Source organism: Leopardus geoffroyi, chromosome A2, assembly GCF_018350155.1.
Source record: "Leopardus geoffroyi isolate Oge1 chromosome A2, O.geoffroyi_Oge1_pat1.0, whole genome shotgun sequence".
Lineage (NCBI taxonomy): Eukaryota > Metazoa > Chordata > Mammalia > Carnivora > Felidae > Leopardus > Leopardus geoffroyi.
In genome coordinates, this window is record NC_059331.1 from 91,710,047 (window position 1) to 91,736,491 (window position 26,445).

The following is a 26,445-nucleotide window of genomic DNA, read 5'->3' on the forward strand; positions in this document are numbered from 1 at the left end:
GGACAGCGACATGCAGAAAAATGAACCTGGACCACTTCCTTACACTATATACAAAAATAAACTCAAAATGGATGAAAGACCTAAATGTAGGAAGCAAGCCATCAAAATCCTAGAGAAGAAAGGCAAAAACCTCTTTGACCTCAGCCGCAGCAACTTACTCAACACATCTCCGGAAGCAAAGGAAACCAAAGCACAAATGAACTATTGGGACCTCATTAAAATAAAAAGCTTTTGCATAGCAAAGGAAACAATCAGGAAAACTAAAAGGCAACTGATGGGATGGGAGAAGATCTTTGCAAATGACATATCAGATGAAGGGTTAGTATCCAAAATCTTTAAAGAACTTCTCAAACTCAACACCCCAAAAACAAATAATCCAGGGAAGGAATGGGCAAAAGACAGGAAGGAACAGACACTTCTCCAAAGAAGACATCCAGATGGCCAACTGACACATGAAAACATGCTCAACATCACTCATCATCAGGGAAATACAAATCAAAACCACAATGAGATACCACCTCATACCTGTCAGAATGGCTAACATTAACAACTCAGGGAACAAGAGATGTTGGCGAGGATGCGCAGAAAGAGGATCTCTTTTGCACTACTGGTGAGAATGCAAACTGGTGCAGCCACTCTGGAAAACAGTATGTAGTTTCCTCAAAAAATTAAAAATAGAACTACCCTACAACCCAGCAATTGCACTACTAGGTATTTACCCAAGGAATACAGGTGTGATGTTTCGAAGGGGCACATGCACCCCAATATTTATAGCAGCGCTATCGACAATAGCCAAAGTATGGCAAGAGCCCAAAGGTCCATTGACAGATGAATGGATAAAGAAGATGTGGTATACACACACACACACACACACACACAATGGATTATTACTTGGTAATCAAAAAGAATGAAATCTTGCCATTTGCAACCATGTGGATGGAACTAGAAGGTATTAGGCTAAATGACATTAGTCAGAGAAAGATAAATATCCTATGACTTCACTCATATTAGGACTTTAAGATACAAAACATGAACATAAGGGAAGGGAAGCAAAAGTAATATATAAAAACAGGAAAGGGGACAAAACATAAGAGACTCAGAAATATGGAGAACAAACTGAGGGTTACAGGAGGGGTTATGGGAGGGAGGATGGGCTAAATGGGTAAGGGGCACTAAGGAATCTACTCCTGAAATCATTGTTGCACTATATGCTAACTTGGATGTAAATTAAACAATAAATTAATTTAAAAAATGTATTTCTTCTTGGGAATTACCTGATCATGTCCTTTGCCCATTTTTCTTTGGAGGTGATGGCATTTTTTTTCCTTTTATAATTCTTTATGGGGTGCCTGAGTGGGTCTGTCATTGAGCATCTGACTCTTGATTTCCAACTCAGGTTGTGATCTCATAGTTCATGAAATCAAGCCCAGTGTAGGGCTCTGCGGAGACAGTGCAGGGCCTGCTTGGAATTCTCTCTCTCTCCCTCTCTCTGCCCCTCCCCTGCTCTCTCTCTCAAGATAAATAAATAAACATTAAAAAAATTCTTTATATAGTAAGGTTATCAAGTCTTTTTTTAAATTTATTTTGAGAAAGAGAGTCAGAATGTGAGTGCGGGAGGGGCAGAGAGAGAGGGAAACAGAATCTGAATCTGATGCAGGGCTCAAACTCACAAGTGTCAGATTATGACCTGAGCCGAAGTGGGACATTCAACCAACTGAGCCATCCAGCTGACCCATCAATTCTTTTCAATAAATATGGCAAATACTCTTCCCCAGCTGATCTTTCAATCTTACTTTCAATCTTATTTGTAGTGGTTTTTGTTGTTGCTGTTGTTGTTGTTGTTGTAGTCAGAGTATCATTCTTTTGTGCTATTTTCTTTTTTTATTGTGTTTGCATACATCTACCACCAGAAGGATCAGCTTTGGAAGCAACCAATTATCGGGAAAAGTGACTCATTATCAAAACAGAAAAAGAGTTACTGCATTTTTTAAAATGCAAAAATAGGGGCACCTGGGTGGCTCAGTCAGTTGAGCATCCAAGTCTTTAATTTTTTTAATGTTTATTTTTGAGAGAGACAGAGACTGACAGACAGACAAGCGTGAGTAGGGGAGGGGCAGAGAGAGAGGGAGACACAGAATCTGAAGCAGGCTCCAGGCTCTGAGCTGTCAGCACAGAGTCTGACATGGGGCTTGAATTCACAGACTATAAGATTATGACCTGAATTGAAGCTGGATGCTTAACCAACCGAGAGACCCAGGGACCCCCAGCATCCAACTCTTAATTTTGGCTCAAGTCACAATCCCAGGGTTGTGAGATCAAGCCCCGTGTCAGGCTCTGTGCTGAGCATGGTGTCTGCCTGAGATTCTCTCTCTCTCTCCCTCTGCCCCTCCCTGATTCACTCTCTTCCTCTCAGGGAAAAAAAAATTAAAATCCCGTAAGAGCCCTTTATCAGAGCAAGGCAAAATGTTTGATGTATATCAGAGTAGACACTTAACAACTGTGCATCCTTGGCTGCACTCCCACCTCTAAAATTCTGTATTGATGTATGTGGTTGGTTTAAGAGCCATCATAATGTGGAAACGTAAGAACCAGTAGGATCAAGCCCACAAAGCATGAAAGCAGATGGTTCTGTAGGACCCATTGTGAAAAGACATGTATAATAGGGATTATTTATAGTATTTAACATTCTCACAATTAATGGGAGTTTTTAAAAGAAGTCTTTTTTTTTTTTTTTCAAATGCAGACAGAATCTTCAATATTCCAATTGGGAGATGATCATTTACAAGCATTTCAGACAAGATGACTATGCTCATACAAAAGTTTAGTTTTATTATAGCACTTTATGCAAACATTCAGCACTTTTTGCCACTTCTATTATCTTTCAGCAAGGCAGTAAGTTACAAATAAGAAAATATAAACAAAAATTACACTATTTATTAACAAAATCTACTTTGAATTATTCTACAAATTTTTATAATGCAATTAACACCAGTGTTTTATTCCTTTCAATAATATTTCTTTCGATTCCTTTAATGACAACAAAGCCTGAGGGCTCTGAACTTGGTGGAATGATCTTCAGCTGCGGAAGGAAATGTTAAACAGATAATTCTACATAGCGTTTCCAGTGACGCGCTCGCTTTTTAACTTTGATTAAATGCCATATTTTAACACAAATAGAAAATATTTATATGGTCATAAGGTCACAGTTCACTAGCGCTTTGCTCCAGTCTGGACACTGACCATGGAAAAGTAGATGCCTTTCTGAGCCAGCAGCTGTTGATGTGTGCCATGCTCCTTGACCTTGCCATTCTGAAACACCACTATTAGGTCTGCGTTCTGGATGGTGGACAGGCGGTGAGCGATCACGATGCAGGTGCGGCCTTCTCTGGCTTTGTCCAGGGCTTCTTGGACAACCTGATCAGTAACCACATACATTAATGCTGGAAAAAAAAACAGTCCTCTCCTTTCTTCCTTCATAAGGCTCACTCTCTTCCAACAATAGGTCCTCCTATTTTAATAATGGTATCAGTGAAATATAACAGAATTTACAAAGCCAGGAAGCTGTCATATCAGGAGATAATCCTAGTGTGGATTAGTTCTGAGGCAGGAGTTATCTGTTTTCAAAGTTATGACAATAAATGCAGTCTGTCTGGTCATTTAAAAACGTGTACAGGTGTGTCCACCCACACAACATCCTTCAAAGCCACCCTCTGGTCCAGCAATAAAGCAAATTCAGGAAGACTGAGCATAGGCTGAACTTCTGGCATTTTTAAGACAGTATATGGCTCAGAATTAACTTGTCTTTCAGATACCTGAATACTCAACTTTTTCTTAAACTGAAAATGATTACTAATATGTATCTTAAGATACCATCAGCTTTTGCACCGTATTAACCTCCTGCTTTTTTATATAGTTGCTGAGGAGATGCCACCAGTAGAAATAGGAAATTGGCTTCCTGACACAGCTTCGTAGGTCAATACAGAGATCCAGGGCTGCTTTTTGGAGCCTAAGTGCTATAAGACTGATTTCCCCTACTGCATCTTGTTCTCTTGAATAACAGCCACAGAAAGTGTTTAAATTCCGCTGACGCTGACAGCAGACAAAAATAACAATCAACGTATCTAGGCTGAATTTTGTTCTCTACTGTGGAAGACAGAAGCATAAATGTAAAGCATTTAAAAAAAATTTTTTTTCAATCTTTATTTTTGAGAGAGAGAGAGAGAGAGAGAGAGAGAGAGAGAGAGAGAACTCTAGCAGGGGAGGGGCAGAGAGACAGGGAGACACAGAATGTGAAGCAGGCTCCAGGCTCTGAGCTGTCAGCACAGAGCCCGACCCGGGGCTCAAACTCAGGAACTGTGAGATCATGACCTGAGCCCAAGTCAGACACTTAACCGACTAAGCCACCCAGGTTCCCCTTAAAATTTTTTTTTTCAATCTTTATTTTTTTTTTTTAATTTTTTTTTTCAACGTTTATTTATTTTTGGGACAGAGAGAGACAGAGCATGAACAGGGGAGGGGCAGAGAGAGAGGGAGACACAGAATCGGAAACAGGCTCCAGGCTCTGAGCCATCAGCCCAGAGCCCGACGCGGGGCTCGAACTCACGGACCGCGAGATCGTGACCTGGCTGAAGTCGGACGCTTAACCGACTGCGCCACCCAGGCGCCCCTCAATCTTTATTTTTGACACAGAGAGAGAGAGAGAGAGAGAGACAGAGTGCGAGTGGGGGAGGGGCAGAGAGAGAGGGAGATAAATGTAAACCTTTTAAGGACAACCAATTCGAGTGCAAATGAATTAAATTCTTACCTTTTCACTTTCTGTATCCAGAGCTGATGTAGCTTCATCCAAAAGCAAAATACGAGGCTGTCTCACAAGAGCACGAGCTATTGCTATGCGCTGCTTCTGGCCACCAGAGAGCTGGGTTCCTTTGTCTCCTACTCTGGTGTTATATTTCTGTGAATAGGGTTTTGTTATTATGAAACATAGAACTGATAATTCTAAAGAAGAGTTTGCTCAGAGAAAACAGGACAACTACTACCATAAACACACACAATAAATTTAAGTTCAGAAGCTGAGAATGGGTTCATAGAGAATTAAACGACAAAAATGGAGCTCTAAACGGCAGGTTTGATCTCTCTTTCTTGAAAACAGACATTTGGGTTTTAGAGGTTATGTTTTTGTGTAAACAAGTCGATAAATTTATCAGGAAGAATACTTTTATAATGTTAGTCTCTTCCAGTCTTCTGATTTCATTATATTTGGGACAAAGATTGGTTTTGATGAAAGAAATCTGACTTGTACAGGCCGTGCAGAAATAAATGAAGCTCATCTTACAACCAGCAGGTGGTGCTCTCTGCATTATTTTAAAGTCAGGGAGGGAAGAAATTCTTGGGATGCTAGCCTTTTGGTATCTGTTTTTATAAACTATCTTCTAATGCTTCAATACTTTTAATGGATGGTAAGGAATTCCACTTTGATATCTAAGTTTAAAAGCTAAAATCTCTAAAATTTTTTGATTTCAGAGTTCTTCCAAAGTTCTTCAGATATAGTTTCCCACAGTAGGTAATTGTCATTAACTATTCAATAGGAGGATAGGAACAGGAGTTACGAGGATATATAAGGGAGAGGAGGAACAAGAAACGACAGCATGCACAACCTAGAAAACAATACTGTGGGTTCTAATCCTGCATCCAGAATTTGACTCAACAAATTCATGTTCTATACAGGATTGCCTATTTTTATTTGCTTTACCTGGTAACCCTAGTTCACTGGCACTCAGATTGAGATGTCCAGGTACAGACGGAGTCAGAGGACCCCAGGTGAGGCTCCAGCAGATGCTTTTGACTGGCTCCATCCCAGAGCTGCAGGTGCCTCAGAAGGCAGGAGCCACAGGGTGCTTGGCTGACTCAATCAGTTAAGTGTCGACTCTAGATTTCCATTCAGGTCACATCACACAGTTCGTGGGGTCAAGCTCCACATCAGGCTCTGTGCTGACAATGCGGAGCCTGCTTGGGATTCTCTCTCTCTCTCTCTCTCTCTCTCTCTCTGCCCCTCCCCCACTCACACTCTCTCAAAAATAATTAAACATTAAGAAAAAAAGGTGGCAGGAGCAATGAAGTGTGTCCCACGTGAGTGCAGGCATTCTCAAGTTGTACTGAGCCAATATCGATCCTGTTGAAGCAGGCAAAGGCAGAGCCGTCACCTTGAAGGAAGCTGGTAACCAGACTAACTTCTTGCAGGGTGAGTAATTCCTAGTAGGAATCACTCAGGTAAAGAAGTGGGTCCTTGGGCAGAAAAAATAAGACTTAAGGAGTTCTGCCTTCTGTTTGTGTATCTAGACACCGAGGGAAAGAATCATGACACCTATAGGTGTGTGCTCTGTGTGCGAGAGCCCAGGAGCCCAGAAAGGTTGGGTTCCTCTGGTAGACAAATAATGAATGCCAGAGGACAAGGTATGTTTAATAAGCTAGTTAGTATTTAATAAGCTAGCTAGTCTCTGTGTTTGTCTTTGTTAACCACTAGCCCAGTGGCTCTCAAAGTGCAACCTGGTAACTGGGCCATTAAAACACACATTGCTAAACTGTACCTCCAAAGTTTCTGATGCAGCAGCTCTAATATGATGGTCAATGCCCATACTTTAGAACATACTTAATGACAGATCACTAGTAAAGGGGGTTGAAGCTGTATCTTTCAAGTTTTCTAGCCTTGGGAAGGACCAATTATCCACAGCTGGGCGAGAAGGTTAAAAGGAGGGAAGAGGGGGAGCCTGGGTGGCTCAGTTGGTTGAGCGTCTGACTTCAGCTCAGGTCATGATCTAGTGGTTCATGAGTTCAAGCCTCTTGTCGGGCTCTGGGCTAACAGCTCAGGGCTTGGAGCCAGCTTCAGATTCTGTCTCTCTCCACCCCCCCCCCCCCCCACTCTCTCAAGAATAGATAAACATTAAAAAAAAATTTTTTTTAATTAAAAAAAGGAGGGTAGAGGGACAATTCCTCCTCCCCGGAGGTCTATGATGTGGTGGCAGAAGTTGTTGGAAGAAGAGCTTCAGGTAAAGGAAACCTTGGGAAACAGAGCCAGCTGTTTTTGCCATCCTTCTGTATAAGGAGATTGCCTTCTGCTGGTTTGAGGCTACTGAGCTTTATTTTTAGGGGTGCTTCCTAATAAGAAAACTAGTAATAATGGGAGGGGGTATAGATATACCAGATCAAGGTGACTTCAAAACGCAGAACTTGGGGCACCTGGGTGGCTCAGTCAGTTAAGCGTCTGACTCTTGGTTTCAGCCCAGGTCATGATCTCAGGGTTCATGGGATCGAGCCCCACACTGGGTACTTTGCTGACAGCACAGAGCCTGCTTGGGATTCTGTCTCCTTCTCTTTCTGCCCCTCCCCTGCTCTCTCTCTCTCTTAAAAAAATAAAATAAATAAACATTAAAAAAAAAAAACAACAACGCAGGACCTAAGGGGCTTAAGGTAATGCAAGAGGTTCCTTTTATCTAACTTCCTAGGAAGAATTTAGAGGGCATCCACAGACGACAGCCCTGGGAGCCCCAAAGAAGGTTTCAATAATAAACCCTATAAGCAGAGATTGGGACCCATGAAATGTGCAATGGTGAGAGATTACATGTTACAACATCCACTCCAAGGACTCAGCTCTTTTCAGGGAGAGCCTTCTTTCTGACATGGGCTCAGTTCTCCAGCCTGGCCCAACTCCACCCAGGTAGGTTTGCAGCTTGGGGGAGAGCAGCAAGGAGGCAGACGGAAGGCAGAAATTGGGGTAGAGGGGCTTGTGCCTACTCCTGCAAGCCCTACGCTTAGTCTCAGAGGGAAAGACCTGCCCCAGATATGCACTGTTCAGTCAGGCTTGCTCACAGGGAGAGCTAGTTGGGTAATCAGGCAAACATAATAGCAAATGGGGATACAAAGTGTGGGTAGATGTTGTGTACAGGTGGGTGTGTATTTTGGTTGCTCACTTCTCTTCACCTTTGGGAAACCAGGCCTATAGAAATCAAACTGTGAGTCAGGGAGGCTGCCACAGGCTCCTGGGCTCCTAATCTGGAGAAAGACTTACGTCAGGCAGTGTCTCAATGAAGGGGTGGATGTTGGCCTCCTTGGCTGCGCGCACAATCTCCTCTTGTGACACCACCCGGCTGTTGTCTCCGTAAGCAATGTTCTCACCAATGCTGCAGTCGAACAGGATGGGCTCCTGGGACACGATGCCCATGTGTGCTCGGAGCCACTGGACATTCAGGTGCTTTATCTCTTTGCCATCAATTAGCTGAAAATGAGAGTTCACAGAAAACTTCAGGACCAGCACATTAACTTAGCAAAATCAGTATTGTTATTTCATACATTAAAATTGCCAAGTTACCGTGGGACACCATTTTTGTTGCTGAGTTTGGACCATCAAAATTAACTCAACGAGGGGCGCCTGGGTGGCGCAGTCGGTTAAGCGTCCGACTTCAGCCAGGTCATGATCTCGCGGTCTGTGAGTTCGAGCCCCGCGTCGGGCTCCGGGCTGATGGCTTGGAGCCTGGAGCCTGTTTCCGATTCTGTGTCTCCCTCTCTCTCTGCCCCTCCCCCATTCATGCTCTGTCTCTCTCTGTCCCAAAAACAAATAAACGTTGAAAAAAAAATTTTTTTTAAAATAAAAAAAAAAAAAATTAACTCAACGAGGTCATGGCTGTATGTTCTGATGAACTGCCATGTTTCTTCTGTTTTAACCCTGGTTTCCGATACATGAATGTGGTAGGCGGGATAACGCCTGCCCTCCAAGATACCCACGTTCTAATCCACGAAACCACTGAATGTTAGATCACATGGCAAAAGGGGATTAAGGTGTAAGGTTGCTCATCAGGTGATCTCAAAATGAGAAGATGATCTGGGATTATCCAGATGGGTCCAAAGTAATCATGAGGGTCTTTGAGCAAGAGGGAGGCAGGACAGTATCAGAGTGATGCAATATGACAAACACTCAAGTTGTCATTGTTGGCTTTAATATCGAGGAAGGGGCCAGGAGCTAGAAAAAGTAAGAAAAGAGTCCCTTTAAGCCTCCAGAAGGAACACAGCACCAGTAACACTTTGATTTCAGCCCGGTAAAATCCATTTTAGACATCTGACTTCCAGAATTTGTAAGGTAATAAGTTTATGTTGTTTTATGCCACTGAATTTACTGGCACCCTCCTTCTTATGTATCAATTTTTCACAAGAAATGTAGCTGAGATTAAACTGGAAGTAAGTAACTACTGTGAGCACTCAATAGGTTTTGAGGTCAGGTTTCTAAGAATCAGGTTTTGGTAGAATGGGATGCAGCAGTTAAATGGAATAGAAGTGTGTGTGGGAGGTGGCTGCTGTATCTGTAAGTAGTTGTTGATCTTGGGGAAATGAATTAATTTCTCTGACCATTTTGTTGTGGGTAAGACAGGTATTATGATAATAATTCCTATACTCATAAAACTGAGGACATGAGATTATGTCTGGACCTTACTCAGCACAGTGTTGGGCACTGAGTAAGTGCTCAAAGATTGTCAGAGACTGGTAACTCTGTGCCACTGTCTCTGAACACTGTCATAGCCACTGTGTCACTATCTATCCGTACAGTGGATGGACAGAGGCCTGGAGGGGGTGGGGGATGAAAGGGTGGACAGACATCTACAATGCTGAGCCAATGAAGTAAGAAGGAGAAGCTATCTCTTCCCTAAGTGACCTGGCTCCCTGGGTTGCTCTGCAGAAGCCTGGAGATGTACTTTGCAAGAGAACTCTGGTATTCAGGTGAGAGAGCTATTCATCCCCTCTGAAGAAGACATCAGTGACTCAGCTTCAAGCTTTGCTCAGAGTGGTGGTGACCATATCCTGAGCTGTATATGCTCTTTGGATCCCATGTGCCTGGCTGGGTGCCTCTAGGAGACAGCTGGCCAGGGGTAGGGTGCAATCTTTGCTGCAGGAACACGGCTTCTGGTTGTGAAGCTGGCACGTGTGGGGATAGAAACAAAGCCATGACCTTGTTAGTAACAAGCCCAGTTGCCATGGAGACTATTCCAGCATCTGTGTTCCAGGCTTTCTTACAGTGTTAAGTGAAGGTGGGAAGTAGAAGGTGGAGAGAGGCAATAAAGACTATACAAGGATGTGGCGAAACAGCAGGTCTTGTTAGATCGAACACTGTACTTGAGAAATGGAAATTTCAGGGAACAAGGAGTGGTTTAATTTTTTTTCCAAGCTTATGCTCCTGGGAAGGAAACAGACATTGCCTAACTAATATAATTAGACAAATCTGAACGATCCCATCACGTTTTAATGAGTTTCCCTATCACACTGAATACAGTAACACTCTTGGCTCTCTTCATCCCCACATGATACACTGGAATTAGAAACTACTTAAAACCTGTTTCTGTAGAGAAAACATTCAGAAATCTAAAGATAAAAGAGATCAGTGCAGAGGTTATTTGGCTGAGGCATGCGTGAAGGTCTAAGGGAAGACCAAGGAACTCTGGGGAATCAGTGAACACTGTTCAAAAGACACTGGCCTAAATAAAAACTTAATGAGGAAAGTAAACACATTGGTAATAATGAGATCAAGCCAGATTAAAATGACTAGCTATCTCTATTCCAGACTGTTCATTGTACTGCTGCTTTCATCAGCACAATCAAATATGTGTTATTCTGCTATATATGTTTACTCTGAAATCACGATTACAGACAAATTACTGAGCACTGGCTATATTATAGGTCCTGTGATAAGCTTGTCTCATGCATTCTCTTGTTTAAACTTCACAACATCCCTTGTGAGGTAGGCGTGGTTTTAGTCTCCATTTTACAGATTCAAAAAAAAAAGCCAAGTGATATGCATGAGGTCACACAATAACCAGAGGAGCTAGGATTGAATGTATACACTGCAGGTTCGGTTTTGGTAACACAGTGTCTTATAATTGAAAGATTCCTTCTGTTCTCCTTCTAAGAGGAATGTCCCATGTTAGCCCCAGCACCTACCAGCTAATACCCAGACTAGGACAACAGGCTTCTGACAACAGTGCATGGCATGGACTAGAGAAGGGAACAGGAAAGGTTGGGCAAGACTCAGACCACAAGCAATTTTACAGTGAAGCTAATGAAGTTCAGCTTCAAGGATCCTAATCTGCAGGTAATTGTTGGGAGCTGAACCGTGTTCTGGGAGGGGGCGGGGTGGGGGAACAGCGGAAGGCCAGGCTGCAGTTAGGAATCTTCTAGGTGAATATTTATGATAACCTGTCTAAAGAGAAAAGGGACCTGAATCTTTAAGGTTTCGATATTTTGTTGTGATTTGTTTTATTAGAAGTGAATATTCACTTTTATACCTAATTTTGCATTCATAACTTTGTATTCTTTTACGGAGAGTCCCTAAAAATGTAGAACCTTCATGCCCCAAAAAACCTGGAACCTCCCCTCTGTACAATTTGGTGGCTTCATTTTTCAAGAGTCTCCAAAATTTAACCTACACCTTTCAAATTTATCAGCTCAGTGACTCTCCAACGATGGCTGGCACCAGAATCACCTGGGAAAATTGTAAAAATTAATGGCCAGATCCTGACCTACTGGAATGAGCCAGGGTGTTCTTTAGTAGTTCTGTAAACCATTCTGATGGTTTGAGAACCACAGCTCAGGTCACTGTTTCTCAAAGTATAATTCAAGGCCCCCTGATGGTCATGAGGATTTCCTGACCTCAGGGTCACATCCTTCCTTCAGTTCTTATGATCAATCATGCTCAGATCCACACACATTTTTACACGGCAACAAGAGCTACTTACTCGTAACCTACTGAGTTATTAAGGGTTACTAATTAATGGTCATTAACAAAACAGCACATGGACTCGTATGTCTTGAGGACACTTCCACTATGAAGTCTGGCTTCTATGCAAAACTTGGCAGTACTTCAAAGCTCTAGCACAAATGTACAGGAGCAGATAATAGTGTTCCTTAAATAGGTAAGAACACTTGGTTTTCCTTGCAATGTCAGTGTTGTCTTGAGATGGTTATTGTCCGAGGCCCTCAGCATTCATTTCCATATTCCTCTGTACTACCTTTCTAGATAGGAAGGGCCAGAAGGCCAAAAACTATTTCTGAGACTCCCTTTTGGCTCTGGAAGTAATGGAGGTTATACCAGTGAGATGCACTGTGCAAAATCTGTAATGTATAGGCTCTCTTTAGCAGCAACAGTAAACTAACCCATGTGACTATGAATACAGTAGAGAGGCCATGACATTTTTGTTCTTCCTAAATGGGTTATAATTTGAAGTTTAAGGATCAGATCTTTCATTAAATCTGCTACTTCGGCCCAAATAGGCTATATGGATATATGGACATTGGAGGAAATCACCTATCAATGTAGCTCACATTATCTCTTGCATCAAATGACATCTTGACTGCTCACCCTCTCAGCCTCATTCAATGGCTCTGTTTATCTCTTAAGAACCAGCTCTAGGTGGAGGGGCCAACATGGTAGAGAAGTAGGGAGATCCATACTTCCTGCATCTCTCAAACAAAGAAGGGTTGAAGCCAAAGGACTTTGAACCCCAAGAGTCTGGAAGAAAAGAGACTGAGTCTAACAGGGAGACATCAGGACAACCAGACGGTCCATAGACGGGTGATTGTGAACGTTAGGACATAAAACGGGCCGTGTAGGCATGGAGGAGAAGGATCCCTTTCTGCAGAGAGAGAAAGGGAAAAGAAAGAGTGTCTGGGGAAGCATAGGACTGTATCTGAACTAGAGAAAAACCTTTGACAGGGACGGAGAGGGATCCCATCTCTAACTGCAGGGCTTTCTCCAGACTGGGGCTGGCTGCCCTATTCGTGCACTTGGGGAAAAGGGGAGCCACCCCTGGGTTCAGTGGTAGGTTAGGGGCACAGTCCACAATAGGAGAAAGCGGTCACCTCCCTGAAGTGCTGCTGCACGGGACAAAACCAGCTGGGACCACATATCAGCATAGAGAAGCACTTCCCCAGTGCCAAGGCGCACAGAGCGTGAGTTTAAATCCCAGCCAAGTGCCAGGGCATGGGAGTCGGTGGAGCGAGATGGACTACCCCATCTGTACCAGCAGCACAGTGAGGACGACTCCAACAGAGTGATTTGGGACACTAGGTGTGTGGAGAAGAGACTGGGGGGGGGGGCGGGTTGCCATTTTTCTCCCCACCACCACCAAGGCAGGGCCTCAGGGATCAGTCCGCAGGGCCCACAGTGGAGGCAGACCCGCCTACACCAAACCACATCCCTCCATCCCAGGTAACTGTGTGCCTACTGGAGCAGGATAGACGCTGAGGAACCAGACGGCCCCCTCCTCCAGACCAGCGCTGCTGAATTGCCTGGATTAATTCTAGGACAATTTTTGTGATTTGGATATATTCTTCCTCCCTTTTCTCCTTCTTATTTCTTCCCTCCTCTAGGCTGGATATTCCAGTTGTTGGTTTGTTTAAGCAGACATATTTAATCCATTCCCCTGATACATGTTCTACACCTCCTTCTTTACTTTCTGTTCTCTCTCTCTGGAATAATCAAGCCATACAGTTTCTCTGTCTGGGTAACTTTATCTTCCTTTCTTTTTCCCTTCTCCTTCTTTATTTTCCTTTCTCTCTCTCTGGATTAAGCCGTTTAGTCTCTCTGCCTGGTCAATGTTTATTTTCTCTCCCCACCGCCCACCAACCCCAGTCATTTCTCTCTTTGTATATGCTCTTCCATCAGCTCTACCTTGTTCTTTACTTATAGCTGGTGTTTCTGGTTTTTCGCTTTTGCATTGTTTGTTTGTTTTATTTGTCTCGTGTTTGTGTGTTTTTGTTTCCTGTTTGTCTGTTTGTTTTCCTTTCTAGGGCTACTTCAAGGAACAAATCAAAGCACACCTGGTGGAGGGTCCATAAGATCATTACAGGTAGGGAAATAAAATTACCAAAGTCACAACAACAAAGAACAAGTAACACTCCCCAAAAAACACCTCCTGAAGGGCCAGGCCCTGGACAGTGTATGACCCCCTTTAATATAGCAGTGCTCACAGGTGCAAAGCACATAACAAGCTTTTAAAACTCATAAGGGACAGAAAACTAGCCAAAATGATGAAACAGATGAATTCTCCTCAAAAGAAATTCCAGGAAGAAGGGACAGCTAAAGAATTGATCAAAACAGATATAAACAATGTAACTGAACAAGAATTTAGAATAATAGTCATAAGACTAATCACTGGGCTTCAAAAAAGCATAGAAGACAGCAGAGAATTTATTGCTGCAGAGATCAAGGAACTAAAAAATAGTCATGATGAATTAAAAATGCTATAAATTAGCTGCAAAATAAAATGGAGGTGGCCACAGCATGGATTGAAGAGGGAGAGGGGAGAATAGGTGAATTAGAAGATTAAATTATGGAAAAGAGGAAGCTCAGAAAAAGAGAGATAAAATAATCCAGGATCACGAGGAGAGAATTAAAGAACTAAGTGATTCAATCAAGTGGAACAATATCAGTATCATAGGAATTCCAGAAGAAAAAGAGAGAGAGAGAAAGGGGCTGAAGGTATACTTGAACAAATCATAGCTGAGAACTTCCCCAATCTGGGGAAAGGAACAAACAGTGAAATCCAAGAGGCACAGAGAACTCCCTTCAGACTAACTTGAATTAATCTTCTGCCTGACATATAGTGAAACTGGCAAAATAAAAGGATAAAGAGAGAATTCTGAAAACAGCTAGGGATAATTGGGTCTTAACATACAAAGGTAGACCCATAAGACTAGTGACAGAGCTATCTAATGAAACTTGGCAGGCCAGAAAGGAATGGCAGGAAATCTTCAATGTGATGAACAGGAAAAATATGCAGCTGAGAATCCTTTATCCAGCAAGCCTGTCATTCAGAATAGAAGGAGAGAAAAGGTTTTCCCAAACAAACGAAAACTGAAGGAATTCATCACCACTAAACCAGCCCTACAAAAGGTCCTAAGGGGGACCCTGTGAGTGGGATGTTGCAAGGACCACAAAGTACCAGAAACATCATCACTACAACTACGAAACCTACAGATAACCCAATGACTCTAAACCCATATCTTTCAATAAAAACAGTGAATGTAAAGGGACTAAATGCTCCAATCAAAAGACACAGGATATCAGAATGGTTAAAACGACAAGGCCTATTTATTTGCTGTCTACAAGAGACCCATTGTAGACCTGAGGATTGAAAGTGTGGGGATGGAGAACTAACATGCTACTGCAAGTCAAAAGAAAGCTGGAGTAGCCATACTTATAGCAGACAAACTAGACTTTAAAGGCTGTAACAAGAGATGAAGAAGGGCATTATATGATAATTACAACATCTATCCATCAGGGAGGCCTAACAATTATAAATGTCTATGCTCCGAATTCAGGAGCACCCAAATATAGAAAACAATCACAAACATAGCCAATCTTATTGGTAACAAAGTGGTAATTGCAAGGGACTTTAATATTGCACTTACATCAATGGACAGATCATCTAGGCAGAAAGTCAGTAAAGAAACAAGGGCCCCGAATGATACACTGGACCAGATGGACTTGACAGATGTATTTAGAACTCTACATCCTAAAGCAGCAGAATATACTTTCTTCTCGAGTGCACATGGAACATTCTCCAAGACAGATCACATACTGGGTCATAAATAGCCTTCAATAAATATAAAAGAATTGAGACCATACCATGCACACTTACAGATCAGAATGCTATGAAACTTGAGATAAACCACAGGAAAAAGTCTGGAAAACCTCCAAAATCATGAAGGGTAAAGAACATCCTACTAAAGAATGAATTGGTCAGTCAGGCAATTAGAGAAGAAATTTAAAAATATATGGAAACAAATGAAAAAAGAAAACACAACAATCCAAAACCTTTGGGATGTGCCAAAGGCAGTCCTAAGAGGAAAATACATTGCAATCCAGTCCTATCTCAAGAAATAAGAAAAATCCCAAATACAGAATCTAACAGCACACCTAAAGGAACTAGAAGCAGAACAGCAAAGATACCCCAAGCTCAGCAGAAGATGAGAAATAAGAAAGATCAGAACAGAAATAAACAATATAGAATTAAAACAAAAACAAAAACAAAAACAAAACAAACAACAAAAAAAACCAAACCGTAGAACAGATCAATGAAACCAAGAGTCAGTTTTTTCAAGAAATAAACAAAATTCATAAAACTTTAGCCAGGCTTCTCAAAAAGAAAAAGAGAGGACCCAAATGGATAAAATCATGAATGAAAATGGACTTATTACAACCAACCCTCAGAAATATAAGCAATTATCAGGGAAAACTATGAAAAACTATATGCCAACAAACTGGACAATCTGGAAGAAATGGACAAATTCCTAAACACCTACACACTAGCAAAATTCAAACAGGAAGAAATAGAAAACTTGAACAGACCCATAACCAGCAAAGAAATTGAACTGGTTATCAAAAATCTCCTAACAAATAAGAGTCGTGACCCAGATGGCTTCCCTGGGGCATTCTACCAGACATTTAAAGCAGAGTTAATACCTATCCTTCTCAAGTTCTTCCAGAAAATAGAGATGGAAGGAACACTTCTGGACTCATTCTATGAAGCCAGCATTACTTTGATTCCCAAACCAGACAGAGACCCAGCAAAAAAAGAAAACTACAGGCCAATATCCCTGATGAATATGGATGCAAAAATTCTCAAGAAGATACTAGCAAATCGAGTTCAACAGCATATAAAAAGAATTATTCACCATGATCAAGTGGGATTCATTCCTGGCCTGCAAGTCTGGTTCAATATTTGCAAATCAATCAATGTGATACATCACATTAATAAAAGAAATGGTAAGAACCTTATGATCCTGTCAATAGATGCAGAAAAAGAATTTGACAAAATACAGCATCCTCTCTTGACAAAAACTCTTAAGAAAGTAGGGATAGAAGGATCATACCTTGAGATCAGAAAAGCCATATATGAAAGACCAAACGCTAATATCATCCTCAATGGGGAAAAACTGAGAGCTTTCCCCCTGAGATCAGGAACACGACAGGATGTCCACTCTTACCACTGTTGTTTAACATAGTGTTGGAAGTCCTAGCATCTGCAATCAGACAACAAAATGAAATAAAAGGCATCAAAATTGGCAAAGCAGAAGTCAAAGTTTCACTTTTCGCAGACAACATGATACTCCACATGGAAAACCTGACAGACTCCACCAAAAGCCTGCTAGAACAGATACATGAACTTAGCAAAGTTGCAGGGTACAAAATCAATGTACAGAAATCAGTTGCGTTTTTATACACCAATAATGAAGCAACAGAAAGAGAAATAAAGAAACTGATCCCAATTACAATCGCACCAGGAACCATAAAACACCTAACCAAAGATGTAATAAACCTAACCAAAGATGTAAAAGATATGTATGCTGAAAACTATAGAAAGAGCTTATGAAGGAAGCTGGAGAAGACACAAAGAAATGGAAAAACATTCCATGCTCATGGATTGGAAGAATAAATATTGTTAAAATGTCAATACTACCCAAGGCAATCTACACATTCAATGTAATCCCAATCAAAATTGCACCAACATTCTTCTTGAAGCTAGAACAAGCAATCCGAAAATTTGTATGGAGCCATAAAAGACCCCGAATAGCCAAAGTAATTTTGAAGAAGAAGACCAAAGCAGGAGGCATCACAATCTCAGACTTCAGCCTCTACTACAAGGCTGTAATCATCAAGACAGCATGGTATTGGTACAAAAACAGACAAATAGACCAATGGAATAGAATAGAGAACCCAGAATTGGACCCACAAATGTATGACCAACTGATCTTTGACAAAGCAGGAAAAGAGTATCTAATGGAAAAAAGACAGTCTCTTTAACAAATGGTGCTAGGAGAACTGGATGGCGACATGCAGAAGAATAAAACTAGATCACTTTCTTACACCATACACAAAAATAAACTCAAAATGGATGAAAGACCTGAATGTGAGACAGGAAACCATCAAAGCCCTAGAGGAGAAAGCAGGCAACAACCTCTTTCACCTCAGCCGCAGCAATTTCTTACTCGACAGATCTCCTAAGGCAAGGGAATTAAAAGCAAAAATGAACTACTGGGACCTCATCAAGACAAAAAGCTTCTACACTGCAAAGGAAACAACCAACAAACCTAAAAGGCAACCGATGGTATGGAAGAAGATATTTGCAAATGACATATTAGATAAGGGGCTAGTATCAAAAATCTATAAAGAACTCACCAAACTCCACACCAGTGAAGAAATGAGCAGAAAACATGAACAGACACTTCCAAAGATGACACGCAGATGGCCAACAGACACATGAAACGATGCTCAACATCACTCATCATCAGGGAAATACAAATCAAAGCCACATTGAGGTACCACCTCATGCCGGTCAGAGTAGCTAAAATGAACAAATTGGGAGACTATAGATGCTGGCGAGGATGTGGAGAAATGGGAACCCTCTTGCACTGTTGGTGGGAATGCAAACTGGTGCAGCTGCTCTGGAAAACAGTGTGGAAGTACCTCAAAAAATTAAAAATAGATCTACCCTATGACCCAGCAATAGCACTGCTAGGAATTTACCCAAGGGATACAGGAGTGCTGATGCATAGGGGCACTTGTACCCCAATGTTTATAGCAGGACTTTCAACAATAGCCAAAGTATGGAAAGAGCCCAAATGTCCATCAATTGATAAATGGATAAAGAAGATGTGGTTTATATATACAATGGAATACTACTTGGCAATGAGAAAGAATGAAATCTGGCCATTTGCAGCAACGTGAATGGAAATGGAGGGTATTATGCTAAGTGAAATAAGTCAGGCAGAGAAAGACAGATACCATATGTGTTCACTCTTAGGTGGATCCTGAGAAACTTAACAGAAGATCATGGGGGAGGGGAAGGGAAAAAAAAGGAGTTACCAACAGAGAGGGAGGGAGGGAGGCAAACCATAAGAGACTCTTAAATACAGAGAACAAACTGAGGATTGATGGAGGGTGGGGGAGAGGAGAAAGTGGGTGATGGGCACTGAGGAGGGCATTTGTTGGGATGAGCACTGGGTGTTATATGGAAACCAATTCGACAATAAATTATATTAAAAAAATTGATGGCAATGTTTAAAAAAATATGCTCTAGGTCTATCTTCTTTTATATAACTCATGGAAGTATATGCCCCATCTCTTCAGTGAAATTCTTTGAGTACAGACATTATCACCTGTAATTTATTAGAGCTCAACATTTAATATACTGCTTACTCAACATCTGTTAAAGACCATAATCTTTCCTGAGAGCTAACATTTCCTCCTAATTGCTTCATTTCTCTCTTCCTTTAGAGCCCTTTGTTCAAATTTCAACCACAAAACTGAAGCATAAAGTCAGAATTCACAGAAAATATACAACAAGAAAGTAAAAATAGAGGATAAAGCTTATGTCGCTGTTAAAAAACAGACTGAGTAGAATACAATAAAAATATTTATGAGTAAGTCATAAATAAAAATATTTATGACTATAGGTTAAAAGTTTCATTTCCACCTCACTCATTAATCCAAGTGTGGCCCATATGGAGTTGGGGCATCAATTTGACTGTATGGAACAGGTGTCCATTCTGTTTGGTCAGTGCCCATGCCTTTCCGGTTGTTAAGTATTTTTATTATCACCTGTGAGTATGACTAGTAACTAACTAAAACTTCTTGCTATAAATTCTATTCCTTCCTAATCTGATTCTTTTCCTGTTCTGCACTGTAGTCACACTGCTCCCTTCACGACTTCTATCTCCTCCCCAGTACCCAAGATAGTCCCTGACAGGCACTGAGTAAATGTTTACTGAATGCTGAATGAACAAAATCTGACCCTTCATTTATTCTTTTAGTTCAGGGAAGAAAAAGGAATCCTTCTATATTCTTTATCTGCTTCCCAAATTCATTGATTCCACTTTTTAGAAGCTATTTCAATACCCTCTCTCAATGATTGTATCTCATCCTCAGCCATAAAAATACTTAAGATTTCCCCCTGCTACACCTCTTCCCTGGCCTCTGCTTCCCCCCTCACACTACTGCTTTTACTGCTTTTCTTCCACCTTTAATATTCTAGACGATCTGCATTCAGTCTCCACTTCCCTTTCCAGCCATCCCTCAGCCGTGCTAAACTGTTTCCCCACCAATACCTCACTAAGAATACTTTAAAATGTCGTAAGTAGCCCATTAAATTGCCAAATCACATCCTGTCATTTCAGTCTTCATCTTACTCTACCTGTCCACAGCATCTGTCATTGTTGACTACCTTCAACTTCTCAAAACATTCCCTATCCCTGACACCCACCTTACTTGTCTCTCCTAGCATCCCTCCTGCTCCTGTATCTTTCTGGCTACTTAAATTTTTGCTGGATCCTCTCATGAAAACAGAAACGTAACCGAAGGAAGGAAGGGAGATGGATGATAAAAAGGCTGCTCACAAAGGAGGGTAGAGGGGCAATTTGAGACAGAGGCTGGGGCAGCAGACACAGCTTGGAGACGGTATCTAGGATGTCAGACTTTAAGTGAGGCTGTTGTTTAAAGACTGGAAAAACTAGAGCTCATAGTCAGGAATTAAACATATCCAGGCATTCCGATGATTAAACACTTAAAATGAGATGAATAAAAAGGTGTGCTCACCACTGTTCCGGCCATTGGGTCGTAGAACCGCTCAAGGAGCTGGACCACCGTGCTCTTCCCGCAGCCACTGCTGCCCACCAGGGCCAGCGTCTGGCCCTTTTTCACCTCCAGGCTCAGCCCTTGAAGCACTGGGATATCTGGTCGAGTGGGATAGTTGAACATGACTTCATTAAATGTCACATTTCCTTCCAACGTGTTCTAAAATCAGAACAGTAACAATAGAGATGATTACTGCGATCCTGAAAACGCATTGTATAGCAAATCCCCTCTATCACCAGGTGTCAGAAGACGGCAAACTTGTATTACAATTAGGCTGCATTTGTAACTAACAGAATGTAATAGGTAACATCTAAGAGAGTCAGTGTTTGTACAGCATGTATTGTTAATACAATACAAATGTGATAACTCAAATCTGTTCTCCAAGAATAGAATACCTAACCTACATATAATAAAATCCGATTAACAGAATTTGCTCATAAATTGGGTGGTATTTCCATCTCCCTGCAGCCTTGTTTTACAAAAGTACTGAATGTTAACATACGTTATTAGCATTTATTAAAATGACCTCATGATCTAGAAAGTTTCATTTTATTACCTGCGAATAAAAAACCCCCACAGATTTTATTAAATTCCCTCTTAGAGTACTTTCACTCATTAGTTAGGAATGAAAACATATCATCAAAACTTCAAACTCACGGGCATTAGGCCTTCTGTGCTATAGCTGTCGATCAGAGGGATTTTTTCAATGATCATGATGACGTGGGCAGCTGATACTTTGGCTTTGGCATAGTCAGGAGCAAATGAACTGACCTGCCCCACTGCCATGGCACCGAAGACAATAGCTGAGAATACCCTGCAAAAACAAAGACAAAGCATGAGCGGAGTTATGGCTATAATGCTAGACAACTGACAGTTCTACAATAGAGAACACTGCCTCAAACAATGTAAAACACAAATTAAAAACATAAAACAAAGTAAGTCAACACTTTCCCTTCTAAGTTTGCATCAGTGTAACAGATTGTAAAAGGGCCCCTTTTTCAACTGTCTCTGTATCCTCACCTTCTTGTAATGGGACTTTGCAGCTCCTCCATTTAAGAAGTGGAATCTGTATTCCTACCCTTTGAATCTGAGTTGGCCTGTGACTTGCTTTGGCCAGCAGGATGTGGTGGAAGTGACTTCTGCCAGTTCTAAGCTTATGACTCAGGGGGCTTTGTGTGCTTTTCTCTCTCTCTCTCTGCCACCACCACAAGCCCAGCTAGCATCTGGAGGACAAGGCACAGATGGAAGAAAGCTGTGGGGACCCCAGCCAACCAGCTTGTCATGCCCTACACACACAAGTGAGCCTACTTGCGATCTGCTATGTCCATCCTAGACCAGCAAAACTGCCCAGCTGACCCACAGACTTGTGGGCAAACATGAACGTTTATTATTGTGTGGCACTAAGGGTTAGTGGTTGGTTGTTATGTAGCATGATTGTGGCGATCAATAGCGGATACAGGCATTTGTGATATCGTAGATGGACCTTGTAGGCATTATGCTAAGTGGAAGAAGTCAGATTGAAAAAGATAAATACTGTATGATTTCACTCATGTGGAATTTAAAAATACAGATGAACAAACAAGCAAACAAAAGCAGAATCAGACCTATAAATGAGAGAACAAACTGATGGTGGCCAGAGGGGAATGGGTGAGCAAAATGGGTGAAGGGGAGCAGGAGACACAGGCTTCCAGTTATGGAATGAATGTCACAATAATAAAAGGTGCAGCAGAAGGAATCCAGCCAGTGATATTATAATAGCCTTGGATGGTAACAGATGGCAGCTGAACTTGCAGTGAGCACAGCATAAAGTATAGAGAAGTAGAATCAGTATGTTGCACACCTGAAACTAATGTGACATTGTATGTCAACTATTAAAAAAATAACAGATCCAGGCATTGGTGCTGAAATTACACCAGATGCTTAGAAAACGTGTGAGCTGTACAGCAAAGAGTGAGTTCCTTATAGATACAGGTAGCGTGCTGCACTCAGGATGCACTCATATTCTTAACCTATGACATCCAAATCATAGCAGCTTAAAGCTGGGAAAGACTCCACAGGATATCGAGTCCAGTGCTCAATGTTTGTTTCCTGGGCACTTCTCCTAGGTTGGCCTCCATTCTTTGTTTTAGGAAGTAGCAAGTTTGATTAAGTTTGTTGTTCAGAAGTTCTTCTTCACATGGAATAAAAATGTACATCCTTTGGCATAATATAGCCCTTACTGGAATATTTTTTAAAAGGCCCTGTGTTTCTTTGATGACTCCCATCTTTCTCAACACTCCAGCTGCCCTCCTCTGGACACATTTCTCAACATGTTTTTGTTTGTTTGTTTTTTACCTTTATTTTTTTTCTTTCCACGTTTCTATTTAAATTCCAGGTAGTTAACATACACCATACTATTAGTTTAGGTGTAGAATTCAGTGATTCATCACTTACATATAACACCCAGTGCTCATCACAAGTGCCCTCCTTAATACCCATCACCTATTTCATCCATCGCCCCACCCACGTCCCCTCTGGCCACCATCAGTGTGTTCTCTACACTTAAGAGTCTGCTTCTTGGTTTTTCTCTATTTATTTCTCCCCCTATGTTCATCTGTTTTGTTTCTTAAATTCCACATGAATGAAATCATATGGCATTTGTCTTTCACTAACTGACTTCTGTCGCTTAGCATAATACTGTCTAGCTCCATCCACATCATTGCAAATGGAAAGGTTTCATTCTTTTTGATGGCTGAGTAATATTCTGCCGTGTACGTATACTACTTCTTCTTTATCCAATCATCAGTCAAAGGACACTTGGGCTGTTTCCACAATTCGGCTATTTCAACATATCTTTTTAAACAGTGGGCCTGGAACTAACAGAATACTTGGGAACCCTCCTGGAAGAATACTGTGAGCCTGTCACATCCTCTCCTCTGAACTCTAAATAAATCATACAAATGGCTGGGTAATCTCAGGCTTGTCATCATTTACCCCTGGGAGATCTTTTAAAAAATGGACTGCCCTTCAGACAAGTCTCCCCTTTCCTTTACTTGGAAGATTGATTTTCCCAATCTAAACACCCGACTGTCAGCAACTTTCACCAATTCAATGCCTTACCTTGAAGTAAAGCAATGTATCAAATAGTTATCTAATCAAAGACCCTATGCCAATGATGCTTGGTTTTGGTCTTTTGGTCCAAGTCATAAATAGCTTCTGTATATCATTTGTCAGATAGACATATCAAGTGGAAATTTTAAATCTTCTGTTGGGGTCGTCCTGAGCAAACTATAATGCACACACATGCCAATGTTTCAACAGAATGGAAATATTACACTAACACCTAATATCAGACAAGCTTAGGTGATTCTGGTTTAAATAAAAAACTGTATTACCACTATTTATGATATGCTGTCAAAGGGCAGAAACTCACCTACCACCAAATCTAGACACTGAGAAAGATTATATCTACTTTTTCATTACCTAACTGCATATTTGAGTACTTGGGGGTACAATTAAGTTCGGGTCTGTCTTCTCCTGACTAAGATAGAATTTTCGGCATTCACAGCAAAGGGGCAGAAATCCCAATGTAGCCTTTCCTTTGTCATTTCTGAATTTTTTAGCTCTTACCTTTAGCTCTTGCTCTTCTTTTATCAAGGAAAGCAAATGTATCCTAGACTCCCCCAGGGCTTGCAGAACTCAGTGTTCTACTCCTGCTCTTTAGTTGCCTTTGTTCAGAGAGTTCTTTAAAAGGAGCTAGACACTTGGCTCCGAGTTAGTCTTCTTCTCAAATGCCAAAACCTCCTAGAACCCCCTCAGTGAATCACGACCCCATTGAGCCACAGATTCAGAAGGTCAAAGGTATGAGTCAGCACTGGGGAGGGGGGAAGTCACTGATTCCCTAAATGAAAATAGGGTCCCTCAGGGATCATACACAGAGACTCAAGAGGCAAACGACACCTTCTGAATCACCAAAATCTGTTCACAAAGCTTCACAGTAAGGTTTTCTACTTAGACATGAAGCATGTTCACCTCAGTTTTATTTCTAGAGTTCAACTGTAAATATTAACCTGATACTTACAAGAGAACATCTTGAAAGTCCATGAACTCATGTGCCACCAAGTAGGCACCAAACCGGAAACAACCAGCATAGGAAAAGTACATCATTGCCTGGGTGATGGAAAATGAGATTCCAAAGATGTGTGCTTTCCTCAAAGAGTTTCTGAAAAGGAGACGTTAAGAAACTCACTTGACTTTCATTTCTCAGTCCTTAAAACATAACCTTTGATAGATCAGCGGTGGGGTACGGCAGACAAAAATGGGTTCAATTTCCAAAAAAGTTAAGTTTGGTCCTCATTTTCCCACTTGTGAACATTCAGGAAACTTCCTGATGGAGTATTAACTGCACCTCAAAGTACTGAAGTAAAGTTACAATAAGCCAAGGAAAACATGAAGAGGGGTTAATAAATGGAAGTTCTTTCCCTTTCCCCCCACTTTTGGACACATAAGATATATGCACTCTATGGTAAATATTCATTCAACACAAATTTATCCAAAACCTACAAGCTTCAGGAACCATGCTGGGTGATACAGAAGAATCAGTCATGTTCTTGCCCTTGGGGTCCAGGAGTCAAGTTGACTATAATTATGCAGTGAAGGAACCTTATGAATAACATGTTAGGGGAAGAAAGGAGGAAGCACAACTCTCTGGAGGAGTTAGAGAAGACTTCACAAAGGCATTAACATTGGTGGATCTTCTGAGCCATGTGAATTGGGTGATGTGGAGGTAAGGGCAGGCTGGTGAGTGGGTAGCCTCTGGGCCTCCAAGCCCTGCTTCAACCAGGTCAACTCCATTTCTATCTGTTTCATATATTGGGATTTCAAATGAAAACATTTTCAGGAAAAAACCTCTACTATTATTTTTTTTTAAACCTTTGAAAACTCATCGATAAGGTCCAGCTCTCTCCATTTACCATACAAGAAAGTGAGACTCAGAGAGGTTGGGCTTACATTTTTGAACCCTCGCTGGAGGAGTTCATTAGCTTCCTTTAATACAGAAATTCTCCACTACAGAAGTGTCAAAAGAGGAAGGAAAGGCATACTCAAGAAGCACCACCCCTCAGGTCCCACAGATAGCTCAAATTTCATGTTCCATAGAGAACTCATTCCCAATGAGAGCAAATAATAGGGCCATTACCCAAACTTGGCATCAGAATCATTCTCTATCCTCTCTCCCTCTGCTTCCCATCACTTACCTACTCTTACAGGTTCTACCTCAGAGAGGTCAGGGTCTTGTGATTTCTGTCCTGGATAACTATAAGTGGTTCCCTTTGGTTCCCATTTGGTTCCCTTCTAGTAGCTTCTCCACTTGTTCCCTACATTCTGGCCAAAGTAATCCTTCTGAAAACAAATCTGATGATTGAAAAACTTCCCCACACTCCCCTCCCACTCTTCAATGGTTATTACCTGTATGGTACCTGCAAACTCTGTGCATACATATATTCAAACTTCTGCTCTCGAGTCAAAGAGACAACAGTTCGGAAGTTTTCGATTGCTTCAGTAGCAATCTGTCAGAGAGCCCCCAGTCACAGAGGCAAAAAAAAAAAAAAAAAAAAAAAAACAGTTGCAATTAGTGTGAATTCCATAAAAGAGATTAATAAAATTAATTTTATTGTTACATATTACTTATTTATTATCACCTATGATCTTCTTCACTATGAGAAAGGATAGTAATTTATAAAATCAAATTTTAGATCTGGCAGGAAGGATTGGCTAATTCAGTGTTTTTATAGAAA

At 41.3% G+C, this 26,445-nt stretch overlaps 1 protein-coding gene across 7 annotated transcripts in view; it reads right to left on the reverse strand.

The window, feature by feature from the left end:
- Window positions 1–2,804: 2,804 nt before the first annotated feature.
- Window positions 2,805–26,445, reverse strand: part of ABCB1 (ATP binding cassette subfamily B member 1) — a 242,136-nt gene continuing 218,495 nt past the window's right edge. For all 7 annotated transcript variants that reach the window (XM_045494677.1, XM_045494679.1, XM_045494678.1 and 4 more), the window contains 7 exons: window positions 26,117–26,217; window positions 24,732–24,872; window positions 21,329–21,485; window positions 20,633–20,830; window positions 8,063–8,269; window positions 4,805–4,951; window positions 2,805–3,414 (listed from right to left, as the gene is read on the reverse strand). In XM_045494677.1, the coding sequence (XP_045350633.1) occupies window positions 3,211–3,414; window positions 4,805–4,951; window positions 8,063–8,269; window positions 20,633–20,830; window positions 21,329–21,485; window positions 24,732–24,872; window positions 26,117–26,217 (1,155 nt within the window). In that variant the 3' untranslated portion in view covers window positions 2,805–3,210. The remainder of the gene's footprint in view (window positions 3,415–4,804; window positions 4,952–8,062; window positions 8,270–20,632; window positions 20,831–21,328; window positions 21,486–24,731; window positions 24,873–26,116; window positions 26,218–26,445) is intronic.